Source organism: Barbus barbus, assembly GCF_936440315.1.
Source record: "Barbus barbus genome assembly, chromosome: 44".
In the NCBI taxonomy this organism is placed as follows: domain Eukaryota; kingdom Metazoa; phylum Chordata; class Actinopteri; order Cypriniformes; family Cyprinidae; genus Barbus; species Barbus barbus.
In genome coordinates, this window is record NC_136722.1 from 21668870 (window position 1) to 21683535 (window position 14666).

The 14666-nt window shown below is 35.4% G+C and overlaps 1 protein-coding gene and 1 pseudogene across 2 annotated transcripts; both read right to left on the bottom strand.

Moving 5' to 3' along the window:
* Nucleotides 1-2660: 2660 nt before the first annotated feature.
* LOC306863049 (cyclin-dependent kinase 5) lies at nucleotides 2661-8769 on the bottom strand. Its single transcript, XM_079406211.1, has 12 exons — nucleotides 8570-8769; nucleotides 7645-7733; nucleotides 7501-7568; nucleotides 6916-6976; nucleotides 6770-6826; nucleotides 6577-6672; nucleotides 6349-6423; nucleotides 6175-6271; nucleotides 6031-6100; nucleotides 5620-5680; nucleotides 5329-5409; nucleotides 2661-5248 (listed from the first exon to the last, which is right to left on the bottom strand). Exons 1-12 carry the CDS (start codon nucleotides 8604-8606, stop codon nucleotides 5162-5164), a joined length of 879 nt encoding a protein of 292 aa, XP_079262337.1. The 5' UTR covers nucleotides 8607-8769; the 3' UTR covers nucleotides 2661-5161.
* Nucleotides 8770-8945: 176 nt separating this feature from the next.
* LOC306863050 (mitochondrial potassium channel ATP-binding subunit-like) lies at nucleotides 8946-14470 on the bottom strand (annotated as a pseudogene). The gene is made up of 14 exons: nucleotides 14260-14470; nucleotides 13640-13931; nucleotides 12444-12538; nucleotides 12235-12340; nucleotides 11923-12140; nucleotides 11166-11267; nucleotides 10988-11088; nucleotides 10843-10876; nucleotides 10619-10755; nucleotides 10426-10520; nucleotides 10107-10240; nucleotides 9853-10000; nucleotides 9470-9720; nucleotides 8946-9382 (listed from the first exon to the last, which is right to left on the bottom strand). The product of its transcript is annotated as a mitochondrial potassium channel ATP-binding subunit-like (transcript).
* Nucleotides 14471-14666: the final 196 nt, after the last annotated feature.

Here is a 14666-nt window from a genome sequence, read left to right on the forward strand (position 1 = left end):
AGGCTAATAATAATTCATTTTCCAGCTGATGTTATTTTTATTATCACTGATGTACTATTATAGTCTTGCTAATATTTTGAATGAGGTATTTTTACTTTAGCTTAAATTGGATTAATTTATGGTTTTATCAGTGTTGTTAGTTTTATGTTTTTAAGTTGGCTACAGTTTTTTTTTTATTAATTTGTATTTTTTATTTTTGTTTAAAGTTTGAGTCATTTTGTTGTTTTTGCCATTTTTTTGTTGTTAGTTTGATTTAATATGTATTTTTTATAAATTTTATTTTAGTTTTGATTTACTAAACTAAACAAAAATAAGAAATGTTGCCCCAAATAAGTAAAAATATTTATATATAGTGTTTAATTATTGATTACACAGTTAAAATCAAGCAAGCAATGCTATATTAATAATACCATATTAATAATGTATGTAAAATACATTATTTATAATGTATATAGTTTATAGTTAGTATATAGTTTATTCATATATATCCAGTAAATGTATATTAATTTTTATAAATTTATATGAATATTTAGCCCCAAAATGTTTTATATTACATAACCATAGTAAATATTGGTTTTCCATTATTTTGTCACTTAAATGCTTACAAATGATTATTGATATAATAAAAAATAAAAAATAGAATGAAAATATATTAAATATAAATATTTGTATTATATTATTTTCTGTATTTCTTTCTTTTTTGTAATGTAATCATGTAAACCTGTATTTGTATGGACATCGTCACCATGAACTGTTGCTATATAAAAAGGGCAATATACAGTATATTGCTGTAGCCTATATTGACACACATTAGAGAGAGAGAGAGAGAGAGAGAGAGAGAGAGAGCATGCTGAATCGCACTATAAATGTTGTGATTTGGTTGAGGCATGCATCAGCAGTGCTTTGTTTAGTCACCTTAATTTTTTTTTAAGTTTCTGTCATTTTCATCTATTATCTCTGAAATGCAGATTAATGGATTATTTCCTCCAGATGCACTAAATGTCATCCATTGTAGAATTGTGGCCCATTGTGACATTTTACGCTTAATGACAGTTCCACACACGAGGGGCCATTAAATAATTAAAACAAAGACAATGCAGTAATATGCAATAAATCTTCTTGGAATGTGGCTGTAAGAGAACCTTTGGCTTTTGGTATAACATTTATGAATACATATATGTATGTAATTGCAGTAGATGCATCATATCTAAATGTGCGCTGTGCTGCAGGGTTGTTCATCATAATTTGGTCTGGATGGCCCAGCTGCACTAGTGGTGTCAATATTGATCCCGGGGCCACACGAGAACACTATTGATCTCACAGACAGATATTTAATAGACTGACTTACAAAAACCACACAATCACTGCTGCTGCTGTTTCTGTTCCTCCAAACTATACAGAATGAGTTCTTTATTTCGTAGTGAAGAGATGTGTCTCGTGCAGCTGTTTTTTCAAACTGAATCGGCTCACAGTTGCATCAATGAACTCGGGCATCTTGGATTAGTTACCTCTGTACTGCTTGAGTGGTTACAGCTTGCTGTGTGCATTTGTAAGTGACTGTTTAAAGTGGGCACAAAGTCTGTGTTGTTAAACTTGAACTAAGTGACATATAGCTGGAAATGTAATTGAGCATTACTAGGTCATCAGCTGTATAAATACCGTTTGATTTAGTAGTTTTTATGTTACGATGGAAGATTTATTTGTCAGATTGTCAAATTACCTTAGCATCCATTGATTTTAAAATGCAGTCTGCTTTTAGGCTATGCAGAGTTTCTCGTGCAGACACACTGTGTCATTCTTCAGCTCATATTGATCTGTAATTGTCACAGAATTTGATTTGGTGAATACGCAATAAAGAGACAAATTATTTTCCAAAAAAGAGAAAAACTATTTCATTTATTATATGTTATACAAAGAAGCAAACAAGAGCAAATGTCAGGGCTTCTCCTTCATGCTTTGGAAGTTGTTAAAAGATGCTAGTTTTCTAATTGAAGGTCGTTTTTTGATGAATAAAATGTTTTGCAAGCAACATATGAATCCGTTTCTTCATTATAGATGCTATTATGAATATAATATAATTAGTATATTTTCTGGCTGTTTGAATCTACAATAATCACACTAAAAATATTTAAAAAATGTGTTTAAAATTAATGAATATGCAATATAATTCATACATAGCATTACCTAAAATCTTAGTAAGTACAGGTACAAAATTTATAGTACATAAAAAATGTTATCCACGCAATAATGTTCTATTCAAGAAAGCTTAGCAAGATCATCTCCAGCACCACCACCAGGTCCAATAAAATCTCTGAAGCCGACTTAACCCTGATCCCACAAAAGACAGCAAACCATGAGGTGCGTTACCTTGTTTGTCCTCTTGGGATGGAGGAAATCCAATAAAGGTGGACAAAGTGACAGTCATCCAGTCCAAGACCATCTGTAAAAATGCAGGTTCTTAAGCCTAGATGAGTTGTAGTTCTCAAACATACAAGAAAATGTGTCCTGTCAAATCCTTCATAACTGTGAAGGTTTACCTGTCAAGTCCTGACTTCAGCCCAAGTGGATGCCAAGTCCTCCACCTTAAAGTCAACATCAATTCAAGAGACTTTAACTTTAGCACATCCTGATTTCAATCATGCTGGACACACTTTTTGTTTAGAGAAACCATTTTTAATAAACTGGTGTAGAATTCTTCAAACAATTTTTACATATGGTTTGCAGATAATCAAAGTACAACATGGAGAAATAATCAGTGATACTTAGAGGTTTGGAGTTCTGCTACATTCTTGAAACATAAGCAGGTTGTTCTCACACATTACTTATAGTTGATATCCTTTATAGCAACTATAGCAACTTTTATTTTTGTAACGAATACTATATATATTTTTATAATAAAAAAACATTTTAGTCTTCAAGCAGAATGCCAGATTTGTCATGAAAGATCTGTCCAAATATGTCAAGAATGGTCCCTTACCGAGCCTCCAAGCCAACCTAATTTGAAAAGTAAGCCTATTGACTTATAACATACTATATGAATAAATAAAAGCATTTTCACACACTGATTAAAAAATGCAACCATTCACTATCTCAATGCAATCTAAACGGGTTTCAGGTATAGTTGGCCTACTTCAAATCCATAACATAATAATCACAACAAAATGCCTGCAATTTGTGATGTTGATTATGTTTTCTAACAATGTAAATCTACTACAGCTGATGAGAAATGCAAAGCAAAAATGAGGGTAAATTTAAGCCTTATCCTATGTTTCACAGACTTCAGGGCCATCTGACCCGACTCTTCCATAAAGTACACACGTGCAACATCACATGTAGTGTAATAATAACACTGGCATGCACTGAAATATGAATGCTTCAGATATTAGGCCTTACGAAAACATTGTTCTTTTACACTATTGCTCAGTCTGTTGAAGGCAAACCTTGTGGTCCACCATAGAAAATATATATATATTTTTTGAAAGTAATAGTTCTCCCCAAAAATGAAAATTTGCTGATAATTTACACACCCTCTGGCCATCTAAGATGTAGAGGAGTTTGTTTTTTCATGCAAACAGATTTGGATAAATTTACCATTTTATCACTTGCTCACCAATGGATCATCTTTAGTGAATGGGTGCCGTCAGAATGAGAGTCCAAACAGCTGATAAAACCATCACAATAATCTACAAGTAATCTAAATAATTTGTATCCATCAAGACATTTTTAACTTCAAACTGTTGTTTCCAGCTAAAATAATACCAGTCCATAATTCATAATAACACTTGCTACAGTGAAAAAGTTGTCTCATCTGAATCAAGAGAGAAGGACTTTTTCACTGGAAAAAGTGTTGTTGTGGATTATGGAGCATTTCAACAAGAAGCAAGAGTTTGAATTTAAAATTGTTTTAATTATGGTTTTGTTTCTTGCATGCATCTTTTTGCTTAGAAGATTTTAAATGATGGACTGGATTACGTGCTGTTTGGAGTAAATTATCAGCAACTTCTCATTTTGAGGTGATCCCTTTTCTATATAGACCGAGTCAAGCTCTGTGAACACAGCCTCTATTAACTGAAACTGTCCAAGCAGTGTATTCAATTGAAAAAGTTCATTTGCAGTACTACAAGATTTGCTGAAATGATTTGAGGGAAAACTGAAAAGAAAAAAAAAAAGTTACAGGATTGCTTAAAATTACTGCTAAAATCTCATTCATACAAAATGGAAAAATGACAGTCACAACTCTACACTTTTTCCATACCCTTACTGAATGTACAACACAAAACTTAAGTGGAAAAGTAACTTTTTTTTAAATACTACATATTGTAACAAGCTAAATCAAGTATGTGCGCTTTACCTTGTCAACTTATACTGTTCATTTGATCTTTGACAAATAAAAAGGAAAACGCTGCTTTTAGTAGTCTTCAGCATTTTGTAAACCATTACATGTCTATGAAGCACATTTGGCAACTGAATAAATCGTGTAGGGGCAGGACTGCTGAAGTTTTGGTAACTACATGTGATGATCGGCATTTTTAAAGTTTAAACAATAGTTCACTCAAAAATGAAAGTCCGGTCAACATTTACTCGTTTCACCTTTATGCTGAAGAATTTCATGCAACTTATATGTGCGGAAGTTTAACTTTTAAGTGAACTGTTCCTTTAAAAAGAGAGTTCACCCAAAAATGAAAATTCTTTCTGCTCACCCTGTTGGCAACCAAACTTCCAAGCAGCCAATGACTTCCAAAGTATGGAAAAAAAATACCATGCAAGTCAATGGCTACCGTCAACTGTTTGGTTACCAACATTCTTCAAAACATCCTCTTTTATGTTCAACAGCTCATACAGGTTTGGAACAACATCAGGGTAAGTCTTTTTATTTTTGGGCGAACTATCCCTTTAAGACCACATCAATATAATAAAACTATTTTTGGAGACTCTAGTCGAATACATGGTTTATGCAGGACAACAGCACCACACTCTGCATTAGACAGAGTCACGATCATAATTATATCATTAAATCATAAACATGTAGAGGGAGGAATGTTTCGGGGTCCCTCTATCCTGCCATAGCAGGTGTGATCCGAACGCTGGAGATGTTGAAGAGGTTTCACGAGGTAAGACTGGCCCATCTGTGTTCCTAAATGATGTCAAGGACATCTGACATTTAGGGTGGGCAGAAATCGGCAAAGTAAGGGTGCTGTAGGGCTTCCTCTGCTGAAATTCGCTGTACTGGATTGCATTTCAGGAGATTCTACAAAAGGACAAACACAGAAAAATCCAGCTAAAGCATAAAATCATGAGCTCATTGTTACTATAATGAAAATACCGTACCTGTAGTAGGTCTCTGCCAGTGCTGCTGAGTTTCGGGACGACATTTACAAGTGATGTAGTAGCTGGGTACATTGGGTACGGCTGTCAAAATAAAAAAATATTTAAATAATTAAAATGAAGGTTTAAAATAGTTAACTGCTGAGTATTACTTAAAACAATGTTAATGTTTGGTTTACTTTACATTCTCACCATATCCTCATGTTGTTTTTTTTGTGTATGCAAAGTCTTATCTGCACCATTTTTGGAATGAAAATCTTTTTCTGCCAGCATTTAGACGAATGAATGTTGTACCTTATAATCTGGAAGTTTATTCATAGTCTGCCACTGTTCTTCTGTCGGCGTTCCCAGCAACGTGCCAAAATGTTAAAGTTAATCAGCTCATACATACAGGCCAAGCCAGTACTTCTTTCTTTCCCTTTTTTAGTTGAAGCATTAAAATCACTAATTGGACATTAATAAAAACAAATAGTAATTATATAAAATAGAATAATATAATAAAATAGAACTGAAAAAATAAACAATAGAATTATTAGATTTAAATTACAATATAAACTAAACTTAAATGAAGTGAAAATACTAAAAAATAATAAATAAAAAAAACTATGATAATTCACAGCCTATAATAAATCATAAGTTTTTTATTTCAATTTTGCACTCAATCCAAATGTATAAACCCAACAGAAATTGGAGTGCAAAGGATATCTAAAGATCCTCTTCAGCTGGTCGTCCACATCATTACCAGGAAATAATGGTCGTCCTGCATTTGCCAATTCTAAAAAATAATACAGAAAAATAAATTCATATACTACAAGAAAAGATTATGATTTTAAATGAAGCCATTCCTACCTGCAAATATACACCCTGCAGACCACATGTCAATAGAGGTAGAGTATAGCTTAGCACCAAACAGCACATCTGGAGGCCTGTACCACAACGTCACCACCTGAAGACAATCAACATGAAGCGAGGAACAGGAAAACTCTGAAAAACCACACTGCATCTGAAGCCGTGCCGCTTTACCTCAGCAGAATAACAGCGTACAGGTATCCCAAACGCTCTGGCCAAGCCAAAGTCAGCTAACTTCAGTTCACCGTTCTGATGACAACAACATAATACAGATAGGTGTTTGTGAGAATACAGCAGAAATAAGGAAACAAGCATCTAAACATCTATTTTAACACCATAATTCAAAATGTTATCGTCATATATAAGGCTCAATATCAGGCACCTCCTGGGTCATTTACATACTCTGTTAATGAGCAGATTTTGAGGTTTAAGGTCTCGGTGGAGAACATTTCGGCTGTGGCAGAAGGCAAGACCCTTCAATAACTGGTACATAAAGGACTGCAAGGAGAGAAGAATTAAATCTGCATTATCTGATATCTCAAACATCATCTGATATGGAGGGTTTCATACATAAAATTTAAAAAACAAATCAAACCTTGACAATCTCTGGATCTAAGTCACCATTACAGCTGTCAAAGTATTTCTTCAAATCCTGTTTGAATGAAAATCATTCTACGTGTTACAAAACATTAGTTTTAAGACTAGTTCAAGCAGCAACGTCACTGGAATTAGGGTACCTACCTGATCACAGAACTCAAACACTAATGTCAGCTTCTTATCACTGTGAAGGACGTCATGCAACCTACAACATCAAGTAGTGGTTATTGATACACCATTTAATTATATTGATAATTCATTTAAAATTATTAATTAAAAAGCATACTTAAAATTACTTGCAACCAACCAAACCTGGCATTAAATAGTTAATATATTAAACATGGAATAATTTGTAAAAAATCCAAGAGTTACAATAATTTGAGTGCAATAATAATAATAATAATAATAATAATAATGCTTTTTTTAAAATAATTAATACTTTAAATAATAAAAAAATTATAGAATAAAAAAAAAAACAAGAGTAAAATAAAAAGTACACGTACTTATAAAATTAACAACATTTATTTTGTGTGTTGTAAAGCAGCATAAAACAAGCTTTTATTTATATCACTAATTATTTCAAAAGATTTAAAAGAAATATTAAATATGCAATATGCAATGTATATAAATTGATACTAATATATACAAATATCAATATATAAGAAACACTAATTAACAACATTTAAATACCAAATATGCAATTAATTAAAAAAATAAAAGCAAACATACCTTACAATGTTTTTATGCTTCAGTTCTTTCAGGAGGCAAATTTCTCGTAATGCTGAACTTGGAACCCCCTGTAATAGGATTAAAAATTAATGTGACACTTTGGTTTTAGTATGACTTGCCCCCCAGCAGTCTCACTCTCCTTACCTCATCATCATCATCCAATCTCACTCGTTTGAGGGCCACAATCTCATGCGTTTCTCGGTTTTTAGCCTTGAAAACTGTCCCATACGTACCTTTTGACGGAGCAAAAAATGCATTAAGGAAACTGGAAATACCTGGCAGTCTGACTTCTAAGCATTAATTAGAGAAATCACTGTAGAACTAGGTTGAGCTGGCAAAATATCAATTAGAATAAAACAAATCCTCAAATGGGCGTGGCCTAAAAGTAGGAAAAAAGTACAAAATTGTTATATTTAAATTCTCAGTTGTTTGGATACGAAACTTTCTTCATGTATTTATTCAGGTGTAAATTATTGTCCAGAACGCTTCCTAAGAATAAAGTAATTAGGGTTGTCACGTGGTTGCTGTTTACTTTCTCATCGAACTTCAGGATAAACCAATCACAGCAGTTTTGATTAATGTAAGAGCATATTTTATGATTTTACAAAGATTCCCAAACATCCATGTAGAACTTGACTACCGATTCAATTAAATATATTTGAATTAATATATTTAGTGAACAAAACTCAAAAGCCGGCTTTGAGCCTCCATGCGCCCCCTAGAGAAAGAAACACTTCATGCCTCATAAATCAGCTTCTAACAGCTCAATGAGAATCAAAGAAAAGCCTGATAATGGTGCTGCAGTGAATGATCTAGTAGTTTAATTAGAGACGACCAATTTCTCTGAACGAGCGCGATCACATCATTTAACAGGTGTGCAAACAGCCAGGTGCATTATATCATCGCAGTATGAGCTTGCTAGCTAGCTGTAGCTTGGATTTTAATCTTAACACATGCTTACGAAAGCGTAATTCACTGACTGTCAGCCGCTGTATAACAGTAAACCTTCATAAACATTAATACTCTATAAATCTCTAATGCAGACAGGCCAGACAATCCATTTACTCACCCTCTCCTATCTTCTCCAACTTCTCATACTTTTGCATGGTTTTAGCCAGTTACAACAGCTTTTGAATAAAGCGTCCTGGCTCCTTATTTTCCTACGTATTAAAAGAAAGGGTTTAATTGTACAGCTGATTACTGTCGTTTTTATCAACAAGGGGCGTAGTACGCAACATGCAGAGGGCTTCAAGATGGCGATTCACAGGGAGACACTTCAAAATAAAAGTCTCGTTTGTAAATGAACTTCTGGGGCTATAAAAATACTTGAAAATGCATTAATAATAATACTACTACTAATGATAACAAACATTTAAATTAATTCTAGATAAAACACTCTTGACATAGTATTTTATATTATTTAATATTAATAAATAAATAATGCTGAAGAAAATATTTTCTTTTATTATACCTCAATTTTCATGGCAGAGTATCAACACAATGGTATTAGAATATAATATATATTTCAAATTAAAATGTACATCTTGGTTTATTGAAATCTTGAACAAAAGAAAATTAATTGTTGTTTCAGTCTGTTGTTTGTAAGTTAAACCGTATTTAAAAACACCATTACACAACACTGACATTTATCTATTTTACGATACATAAAACTCAATACAAAGAATATTCACAAACTCATTTTCTTTGACAGAGCACCAAGTGAAATTGTCTTTAAAAAGATCATTTAAAATAACTTTGGAAGAGAATCCTGCGAAGTATGCACAGAAGGTACAGTATTTTATTTGTGACCATCGGATCGTTGTCTCTTTATGAGTTCAGCATACAGCCCTCCTTTGCTCAGTAGTTCCAGGTGTGTTCCAGCCTTTGAAAATGTAAAAGTGACATTAAACATCATCACAGTGTTCACACATGTTCAGTATGCAGTTACATTAGTAAAGTCCTTCCTAACCTCAACAATACGTCCATTGCTCATGACGCAGATGAGATCGGCCCCCTGTATGGTGCTGAGACGGTGAGCGATAATCAGAACGGTGCGTCCCGTTGTGGCTCTGTCCAACGCCTCCTGAACCACGCGCTCAGACTCGGCGTCTAACGCACTGGTAGCCTCATCCAGGATCAAGATGCTGGGGTTTTTGATCAGGGCTCGAGCGATAGCGATTCGCTGCTTTTGGCCCCCAGATAGAGTCACTCCACGTTCACCTGAAGATGTGACATTTTTGAAGAAAAATATATGAAACTGAATTTATTTTATTTTAGGAATTTGTTCAGGATTTACTTTGATTTCAGAAACCAAAAAACATTTTATTTTATAATTTTTTTAACAGCGCTTACCAACCACGGTGTTGTATCCATCCGGGAATCCTGTGATGAAATTATGAGCATTGGCTTGTTTGGCAGCAGTCATGACCTCAACGTCTGTGGCACTGGGCTTTCCAAACCTGATGTTCTCCATCACTGAGGTACCAAAAAGAACAGGTTCCTGTAATAATGAGAAAACAAAATAATAAGACTGATGATCTATTTCACACATATATAACACAAAGAGAAAGCTCAAATGTTAGAGTGAATAGAGAGAAAAAATATACCTGACTAATGAACCCAATAACGTGTCCTCTTAACCAGGATGGGTCCAGTGTTCTGATGTCCAGCCCGTCCAGCATGACCACTCCACTACTGGGGTCATAAAACCTCTCCAATAAGGCAGCCACTGAGGATTTGCCTGAATGAAGAGATAATATTCACATGTGATGGTTGTGATCATTTGTATGTTAAGTTTCTGTGCTAGCTAGATATAGATAGATAGATAGATAGATAGATAGATAGATAGATAGATAGATAGATAGATAGATAGATAGATAGATAGATAGATAGATAGATAGATAGATAGATAGATAGATACTTTACCTCCGCCTGACTCGCCAACAATAGCGATGGTTCTACAGGGAGGTAGAGTCAGGTTGAAGTTCTTAAGGATCTGGTTTCCAGGTCTTGTTGGGTAACTGAGAAACATGCAGGAAACATCAAATAACAAAGAATTTAAGTTTTTAGACTGAACTGAGTTCTCGTCATGTTTGCATGAGATCAAACAGAAACCTACCTGAAATTGATGTTCATGAAGTCAACTCTTCCCGTCAGAGACTTGAGCGGGATACGACCTCCTCCGGTGAGAGGAACGGTGGGCTCTACTGTCAAATACTCAAACACACGAGCCCCTGCACTCATACCGCAAACCATCTGACACAAACCACATCAACATATACTGTATATAGATTACATACTATATATAAAGTAACAGAACTCTTGGAAATGTCATCTACTCACCTGTCCAAAGAGAATTGAAATGCTGGCAAGAGATCTATAGAGAGAGAGAAGTGATTCTATTACATTTGACATTATAAACAGACACTGGTTCAGCTGAATGCTTGTTCCTTTTTACATTATGTGTAGGAAAAAATTCCACTCTCACCTCTGAACTCTCTGAGAGGCGACCAAAAAAGACATTAGATCACCAGGCGACATGTCATTACGAGCCATCAAAGACCCACCAGCAAAAATAGTGCCTAGTGCCTGTCGAAGAAGAGAAATATTTAACAGATCTAGTTCATGTGGTCACTGCATGTGAATCGGTGAAGATGCATCAATACTCACAGTTCAGGACAATATTAGACACGCCCTGAAATACGGCAATTCCTGTGCCCAGCGTCTCATACATCACAGCTGATTTCTGGACTTCAGCAGCATACATCCTGAAAGAGGGGGAATATCAGAACTGCTGGGTTTGGATGAATAATAGAGAGCTTTGATTATGTATGTCCTGATTAGTTGTAAAATGTTGGTAATTTGTCCAGAATTTATTTTTTTTAAATGCTTTAGTAAAAATTGTAAATGGTTTACCTTTACATTATATGTATTTTTATTATGAAATATTGTCAAATGCATGGTTTTTGCAAGTAAAAACTATTAATTACCGTAACTTATAATTTACCCTATAATTTATTAACCGTATAATTTATGGTGAAAAACTGTCAAATTGTATTCCCATTAGTTATTGTGTGAAAGGACATACGATTATATTTTATCAAAATAATTTTTGTTATAAGTAATGTACATTACAGCATTTTTTGTAGCATTCTCAGTTAGTTCATGTTTATTGCATTATTTTAGTGTTGTGTGTTACCCTGATGGTGTTTTGTCTATGTTTTATGGAGAGGTCACTTTCACTGAACTTATGATGATTCACCACATGATTATCAGTAGATTTTAAGGTAAAAAGAAGATTTTGGTAGTTCAAGTAGATTGGTAAATTAGCATTACATCACAATGAAATACACAGTTGTGTGTTGTAAATTATAACAATTGTCACTGTCACTGTATTTTGTAAGGTGCATTTCAGGTAATCACAGCTGCTGTTTTTCAACAAAACTACAAGCTCCACGTCTCCTACAGAGTGTCGTTACCTGTTCCTGTGCTTTCCGTGACAATTTACGGAGAAAAGAACCAATGAAAGCACCAGCCCCCACTAGACATGGCAGGACGACCACAGTGAGACCCGTGAGTTTGGGAGAGATGACGTACAGCGACACAAAACAGCCCACTGTCTGCGTGGCACTGCGCAAACCCTGGAAAACATAACACATAACCAAATGAATGTGGTACGTCTATACAGTCTTACTAGGGTTGTAAACACACTTGCTCTCGTCTGAAACATACTACCTGAGAAATAACCAGCTTGAAGGAAGATTTAAACTCCTGGATGTCTGACGTCAGGCGATTAACCAGCTGCCCGGTCTTGTTTGCATCAAAAAATGCAACATCTTGTCTGTAACATGACATTTAGACAAGATGATTAGAAAGATTTCTGTCTTTCTAATGCCCTATGCGTTTTAGCATTTTAAACATCTAAAAAAAACTGTATTACAAACCGAAGCAAAGAGGTGAAGAGAGTTGTCCTCATGTCAGCTGCCACTCTCTCTCCAACTCTAGACAGAAGAATGATGTAGCCACTGGTCAACAGACCCTGAAAGACAAGTAAAGGTTTGGGGAAATGTTCAATAAGTCACCAAGGCTGCATTTATTTGCTTAGAAAATGCCTCTTCTGGAAAATCTTCTGATTGCTGCCTGTGTGGTTGGACTCACGGAGCGCCTGAGCCGGTGTGGGCGCGCCCGGCAGGCCCCAACATAGAGCCGTGTGCGGTCTCCCCAGCCTGGGTAGATGGCTCCTGACCACTGGAGTTCATCTTCACTCAACCCTGGAATTCAACATCATGGAAAGGCCCTCGCTCAGACATTTCTCTCTCCCCGCTCACGGCAGTCTCTGCATCTTCATCTATGGATTGCGGCCTGCAGTTTCACCGCGGCCCACAGGGCCAACAGGCCCCACTTTACACCCAGCCATGTGCTTACTTAGGAGAGAGAGGACTCTCTCAACCCCAACAGAGTCAAGAACAACCTCGGAGTTTCAAGAGATTGCAAATTCAGCCATCGAATGGAACCATCCAGACCTTCTTCAGAAGCTTCACGGGACTCTCGTTCTCATTGCAAGCATCCAAATGCATGTATCGTTCCCTGCACCACACAGAGGTTTGTTGTAAGCTATCATATACTGTGCTTTGAATTAGAGACTGATGGTTCTTTCAGATGGACAACTCAGCCTCATTTCCCTTGTTTCTGTCCGGTTTCATTCATCCAGTCTCACTTACCCTTCCCATGTACCATGTATGTGTGATGTGTGTGTGTGTATGTGTTTGTTTAGTCTAGTTATGTGTTTGTGATTTAGTTAATAAAACTTTGTGCACAATACATATGAGTATTTGTTTCTGATTCCCTGCTTGCAACAAAGTCAATTTAACGATTTCGATCTTGTTACATGCTCTGAGTAGTACTGTAGCTTAAAAAAGGGCATTTCTCTTACCCTGGAAATTAAGATTTCTTTGAATTCATAAATAATCAATACTGAGAGTTCACTAGACGACCTGGTCAATTGATTGTACTGTAAATTCTGCTTTATCAAGCTAATTCTATTTAAAGAGTTATGATTAATTAATAATATTCCCTCTTGAGCTAAGATTACTACAAGAAGCAAGTCAAATGTTGCTCACAGAGCTTCGGTGTAACATACCTGTATACCATACAGTCCAAGCAGCTTCATTGCAGGCGCTTGAACCTCCAGCGGGACGTTATTGTTCACATCTGCTTCACAATAAGCTACAGTACCAAGCAAGCGTGCCGTCACTGTCAAAGCAGCAGGTCCTAATATGAATTTCAGAGTGATGTATGGTGGTCTGGGCTGCTGTCTGGATGCTAGACGGAGCACTTTTTGAGCTTGTCTCCATATGCGAGCAGGAGCGCTGACAGAGATCTGTGTGGATGGGGTTTGTGCACTGCTCCATGATACTGTATGCTGGCCACGCCTAAAATACAAGAAATAAGGGAAAAGTACAGTGTTGCATGAAAAGTGTAATAGCCATGCTATGCTTTTTGCATAGCATGGCTATTAAACAATATATTTCTTTACTTTAAGCTTATGTTTATGTAAATGTCAAATACCACCGTTTGCATGCTAAAATAACCTTCTAGTGTCTACTTGACCACATATACGATCAATTGTGTTTATATAAATATGCAAAATGAAATGCAAATAGATATTCTCATGACCTCAGGCAGATGAATATGGAAATGACTAGTGTGTAGACAATTAGTTTCAATCTAAAATAATAAACAAAGAAACATATTGTGTACCTATTGAGGTGGTGGATAATGAAATCTCTTGTTTTTTGGGAGTTCAAAAGTCGATGTGACGTGACAGTGCGGCGTGGCAATCGACTGCAACGTGCAAAATGAAACATGTTGTTGGAGTGTTTTGAAATGACAGCAGGAAGAAAGAAAGATAGTTTATGAAACTACATGAATTCAAGGATTAACATGTAGGCCGCCATGTTTACGCAATCCCATTCCCAACGTGACCCTGTACGTCACCGCTGCATATTAAAAACACATCCGCTTATTTTATTTATTCCCTTTATTTGTATTCACATAAATAATGGAATGTATACGACAATTTATTTGTATACACCCCTTTTTATCTATTCACATAAATAAAGGAATGTTTTTTTATATAGCTGGTTATTGTTTTAATTGATATTCAT

Coding starts and splice junctions, on each gene's coding strand:
- LOC306863049 (XM_079406211.1), bottom strand. CDS start 8,606: ATGCAAAAGTATGAGAAGTTGGAGAAGATAGGAGAGG. Junction 6,977..7,500: donor AAGCATAAAAACATTGTAAG/GTATGTTTGCTT, acceptor TTGATGTTGTAG/GTTGCATGACGTCCTTCACA. Junction 6,827..6,915: donor TGTTTGAGTTCTGTGATCAG/GTAGGTACCCTA, acceptor TCATTCAAACAG/GATTTGAAGAAATACTTTGA.